The 6,370-nt window shown below is 31.8% G+C and overlaps 1 protein-coding gene across 1 annotated transcript; it reads right to left on the minus strand.

The window, feature by feature from the left end:
* Positions 1 to 1,202: 1,202 nt before the first annotated feature.
* On the minus strand, positions 1,203 to 2,972 carry LOC104099693 (xyloglucan galactosyltransferase XLT2-like). The gene has a single exon (XM_009606762.4). The coding sequence runs from the start codon at positions 2,790 to 2,792 to the stop codon at positions 1,377 to 1,379; it is 1,416 nt and encodes a 471-aa protein (XP_009605057.1). The 5' UTR covers positions 2,793 to 2,972; the 3' UTR covers positions 1,203 to 1,376.
* Positions 2,973 to 6,370: the final 3,398 nt, after the last annotated feature.

Consider the following 6,370-nt stretch of genomic DNA (forward strand, 5'->3'; position numbering starts at 1 on the left):
AGATAAGCTCATCTGAATCAAAAGTCTATGGGCCCGTTTGGACAAGAAATTTATCCTTTTTTTCAAAATCAAAATTTAAAACAATGTTTGATTATGAAATTTTTGCAAATTTTCAAATCCAACTTGACAATGCATTTTCGGATTTAAAAACCTGGTGCAGTTTTTCAATTGGAAAATTAGAAAGTTAGTATTTTTAAATCTTACAATTTTACCCTATATTTTTTAAATTTATAAAAGAATCTTAATCAGTTATTAAACCTAGGTAACACCTACAACTACCCACCATCTAATTGATTGACTTTGGACTATATTTTGACATCTACGATTGAGATCTACAATTTATACTACTATAACTTTTATTAGAGATTGTTCGTACAGTTAAACAAACTTTTATTAGAGATTGTTCGTACAGTTAATGTTTGATTGTTTGTTTCAAGGAGGATAATCAAGCCGGAGTGATTTTAATATTTTTTACAAATTATGGGGTATAAATCATATTTCATGATTTTAAAAAATACATCCAAATATGTTGCAAAAATTATAACCAAACATAACTTTATCTTCAAATCAAATTTTCTTGAAATTCCAAATTTGAAAAAAAATCTTGGAATTTATGTCCAAAAGCCTACTAAAATTTGTTTTCCCACACAAGGTATTCGGTATCTATATTGAAGCCCCACTATATTCGGATTCGCCCAATATAAGGCCCCATTCGGAAAGAGCTCCTTACATTTTCATATCAACACACTTTTCCATTCTCCGAGATAAGCTCATGGAGTTGAATCAAAAGTCTAAAAGTTGATTTCCCACCTGGTATCATCTATCCGCATTGTAGCCCGATTATATCCGAATTCTCACTGTATAGGTCCTTATTCGAGGAAAGAGCTCCTGACTAAGCATTTTTTTATATACAGAAGTCGGACCCAATACCTTTGGTCGAGGGAAGAGCATCCCATCCTCTGAGCCACATCTTTGGCGGTAACCTGCTTTCCTTTTCGTTTCATTGCTAATCTGAGTACCAGTTCTATGGGAGCAGTTGAGAAAATTCTTTCTTTTCCTAATCCTTTCAAACAAACATTTTCTACTACTAGTTGATTGTCACTTGATTTTAAAATCCAAAGGTTAGGATCATTTAAAAATACTACTACTATTAACAAAAACGAGTTAGCTAGATCACAATTACAATTAAATCCTAGTAAACATTAGTAAAAGACCTTATTGATTTATGAAATGGGGAATTAATAATGGTATGAAGTTTTTTCTTCAGCATATCTGAAGAAAACAGTAATTACCACCTTTGGAATTTAACTACAACTATCAATCAATCAAAATGTGTAAACAAACAAAAATTAAAATTACTGAAAAAGAAACTTTTCTTACGACTCAAAATATGCTTGATTCTGGGTAAGAAGTTGATTTCTGCCAATTTCCAACCTCTTCAATACTCTGTCAATACTGATATCAAATGCATCTTTAACACTTCCTAAATCTTCACCTGATCTTGCATAAACAAACTTGGGAAGAAGATTAATCAAAGTTTCTCTCATTTCTTTAACTTTATCTTTATGAATACTTTCCAATACCTTTAAAATCAAACTCCCATTTGTAGCTCTCACATCTCTATTATCAATAAACACTGTATAACTCTCCGGCATCCACGGCAAATGCCATTCATATTGACCTTTAAATGTTCCTTTCCAAAAATAAACCGGAATTGAACCGGCCAACATACAGTCAAACATTGACCGCCTAGTCAACCCATCTCCTCTTGGCTGTAAACAGAAATCTGAACCAAGAAACGTCTCCATTATCGCCGTAGCTCCGTCGGAACAGATCCCGGTGGCGCAATCAACCGCCCCACAGTAATCTTCCTCGCTTTTACAGTAATCCATTAATACCCCTCGGAAATCATTCTTGATTTTCTCACGCTTAGCTCCAACGAATGAAAACAGCTTCGTACGTTTGTAGCTACGAATGTAATTCTGCCATTGTATTATGTCGGATTCTGATCTTGGGTGAAACGCTGTAGGATAAGGAACACTTTCTTCTAAATTATCGTTCTGATGTTTCTCAACTGATAAACGAAACACGTGCCTCATTAGTGGCATGTGAAGTAATTTCGAACCCCAATCTGCATCATTATCAGTTAATCTACGAAAATCCCAAGTTAATCTACTAAGCATAATAAAATGGTCAACTCCTTTATTTCTAGTGAAAGTTGGTTGTTCTTTTAACCAATCAAGAAGCATTTCACTTTTTCGATCTCGATCTTTAGCTGAATAATTGAATAAGAATTTACCAATATCAAGCCCAGCGTAAAACGGGATGTAAAACCCTTTTGCTTTTTCTGGATCTAAAGTCCTACACTTGTGGCTCAACATTCTGTTATGAAAAATAACCTCAGCAGAATACATGTCAGTCCAGTACCAAGCTGGAGTGAGATTTCTTGGTACAACGTGTTCGAGCCCAGTAGCTTTGGTTCCAAACCCACCATTCGAAACTGCGCCGCAGCCGCGGTCTGACTCGTGACATTGGTCTATGAGCTCTTTGTTGAAAGCTGGGGGAAGATCGTAGACGTAAACGTAACCGGATTGGCAGTCGCTGGGGTTGAGAGCCACCGCGTGTTGCGTGTTTGACTGCTGAGATGAGCGGAGGAGGAAGAAGAGGATGATAATCTGGAGAAATATGGTAATAATAAGCCATAGGCAATGGTTTACAGGGATTTGAGATTTGACTGAGCGCATGTTGTATTTGAGCTCAATGGCTTTGGTTAATTTTCTTTGAAGAACCATGTTCAGTAGCAGGGCATCTCTGGGAAAGAAACACGAAGCTTTGAATTAAGTGGAGTAGCTTTTTTGTTTAAGAAGGACGAGTACCATTGGCTAAATCTCCACCATACAACGGTGGTCTTTTTAAAAATAAAGAAAAGAAGAGTACTATTGGCAAATAATCGAACCTCTTTATAATTAAATTAAACGAGAAAAAATGCTCAATATTTCTCCTTTTGTGTTATGTCCGAGTGATGTTGTCTTTTGTGAGGATTAGCTGTCGGTGGTTCTATGTGTGGTCATAAACTTACGCATAGTATAATGGAGTAGTATATGTTTTCATGTAATGAATAAAAATAAAAAGTAAATATAAAAATATTATTTAAAAAGGTGCACAAAACATCATGATTGGAAAAAGTGTTGCATCCCAAAGAGTCTAATTTATAGACACTTTATCTTAATACAAATAGTAATGATTATTTTTACTGTTCGAACTCATAACATATAATAGCTTGTTTGGTCAAGCTGGAGAAATCAGCTTATTTTGAAAAATGTTTTATCCAAAAGTACTTTTAACAGAAGCAATTTGTGTTTGGCTAATCACTCTGAAAAATACTTTTGAACAATAATTTGTGTTTGACCAAGCTTTTCAGAAAGTGCTTTTAATTATTTAATTACGAATAAGGACATGAATATATTTACTTAATAGTTAATATTATAAGAAAATAAATAATCTCAAAAAATTATTATTACAGGCAATAATTAAATCTTTTTATTTTATTTAAGTAAAATATGAAAATAAAATTTAAAAGTACTTATTTCTTTTAATATAAGTTAAATATATGAAAAATCATTTAACAAATATAAAAGCATTCACCGCTAAAGTCACTGTATATTAGAAAGTTATCCTAAAAATAATAAGAAATATGTATACATTAATATCCTAAGTATTAGGTTTAACGGTTATTTTGATATATACTATATTTTGATATATACTATATTTTGTTAAGGGTATTCTTGGTAAGAAGAAAAGTCAAAACTACTTATGCTTCTACTTTTGGGAAGAAACTACTTTTTTCTGCTTCTCAAAAACTGCTTTTGCTTCTTCTCAAAAGTATTTTTTTTCCCCCAAAAAACTTGGTCAAACATATCAAGTTAGAAAAAAAGAAGTGTTTTTGAAAAAAAAAAATACTTCTGACCTCTTGAAAAGCTTGACCAAACATGCTATAAGTCATACAAAAATAATTTTACAATTACTCGTAGACTCCTTTCAAAAGTGAAACATTACTAGTGTGTTTGGTCTCGAACCTAGGGTCAGCAAGTGAGGCAGTGGGTCTTGAACAAGACGCTAAACCAGTGCAGCAATGGGGCATGTAACAATAATATTTACTTAATTATAAGTATATGCTGACAATATAAAATATTTACACTATTAATTTACATTACTCTACGATACCAATTAGAGTAACTTGCTTTAGGTTATTAACTTTTACTTATAAATAATAATTTATGATTATTTTTTAAGTAAACTGATTTTATAGAATAATTTTATACTAGCCGTGTATAAAATTTAAGCTTTAGCTGATGGTAAGCAGATCGATGAGTCAGACAATTTATTGTGGATGGCTAAAGGTGTAGTAATAATTTACTGGTTAATGGGACCAATATTTTTTGAGTGATAAAGCTAGTGCAACTGTGCAAGTTGGAAAAATACACGTATAGCTGTATTAAATTATTTGTTAGGTATGGTTGGTACGTAATTGTTCAGATATAATAGACAGCAAGATTATTACTACAATAACTCGATTTAACTCTATGTTAATTACTAGTAGCTTTTGTACTATATGTTTGAATGACAGATAGGCAACCAGCTCATAGCTGTTTTTTTGGACCATTGTGACAAGCAACTGTATAAATCCTTTGCCTTTGGGTTTTGGGTTCGCACATGACTACTGACAGATCTAAAATTTAATATTTAAGGTTTTTAATATTAATTTTAAATTATTTTTAAAGTTATGAAATTATATTTATTATTTATTATAATTTTAGTGAATTTTTACCGCGTTGAAAATTTTGGGTTTTAGATGAATCTGATAGTATACGTCCGCCCCTGCATACCTGGCGACAAACACGGTTTTAGCAAAATGTCTGATTATAGACTTATAGTTAAGTAAAGAACACTTCAGTATAACGTGTTCATACACGGTTTTCCAATTACATGAGTTTCTCGTTAGTTGTCGGACATAAAAAAATGTTGTAGAAAATAGGTGCGACCATTCATGTGCCGACATGATTCCACATTTTCACTACCACTCTGCCAATTTCTACCTTCTTCCTTGAAAAAGAAAAAATATATATTTTAGCCACTTTAAAAAATAATATCCCCTCCATTTCAAAAATATTGTATAGTTTGAGTTGACAAAAAATTTAATAAAAAAGAAAAGAGTTTTCAGATATGTGGTTTTAAGTAAGCCAAATATTTATATGGCTATAAAACTTTTAAAATTTATGGTTTGAAACATGTCATATCACTTGTATGACTATAAATGGTTCTTATTAATGAAGTATTGAAAGGTCTCGATCTTTTTGAAACGGACTAATAAGAAAATAGTGTCAATTTTTTTTAAACAGAGAAAATAATATATATATATATATATATATTTTTTTTTTTTTTTTTTTTTTCCAGCCGACCAGCATATATTTTGCCCAAGAAAGAAAAACGAACAAAATTAAACGAATACCGATTCGGTTATATTTTTAAACGCAAAGACGGTGCCTTTAAATTAAATTGCTTATTGTGTTTAGAACAAAATAACTCCGACACAGATTAAATAAGTGTTTAGCTGTGATCATTTGATTGGCTAATTAATGTCTACATGCATCTCGATTTGAGGCATTGTCTGTTTTCACAAATATCATAATCCATGGATTCCTGTGATAATTTGGTCTCCAAATCAAATCAATAGAATATTAATTTGTGAAGAAAACTCAAAAGAACAAAATCAAATTCCAAACCTTTAAAATTCTAAGCAGCCAGGTGGCTTTTATCCTAGATTACCATTGAGATCTACTGGATTATTAAGTACTGGACTGGATCCATACCTGGGTTTTACAAAGTATTGGGCTCAGGCTATAAATAGGTATTATTTAAGAAAAATTTCAAGAATCGTGTTTTAAAAGGCGTGGGCGTAAGGGGAGCGTTTTACATATGCCTCAGCAGGGCGTAAGTCTCGAGGTGCGGGGCGTAAGCCCCATAGGTATTTAATTTTTAATATTTTATAAAATAATATAATGACAGTTAATATTTATAAACAGATAAAATTGCATAAAAATTGAATTATATATGTGCTCCATCCCCACAAAAAACTAATCAAAACAATCTATTATACGTTACTTACAAGCACAAATAATTTGAGTCTAAAAGAATAAAGTTTTCTATATGGAGGAACAAAAAGGATGATTAACCTGCAATTTGAACTTTGAATTTGCTGATATGAAGAAAAATGTAGTTCTCTTTGTATTTGTAAAAAAAATTAAATATTCGTTGCTTTTGGGAGATATTAGCAGACTAGCGGACAAGATAAAAAATTAGAAAAACCATG

Source organism: Nicotiana tomentosiformis, chromosome 6 (genome assembly GCF_000390325.3).
Source record: "Nicotiana tomentosiformis chromosome 6, ASM39032v3, whole genome shotgun sequence".
Classification (NCBI taxonomy): domain Eukaryota; kingdom Viridiplantae; phylum Streptophyta; class Magnoliopsida; order Solanales; family Solanaceae; genus Nicotiana; species Nicotiana tomentosiformis.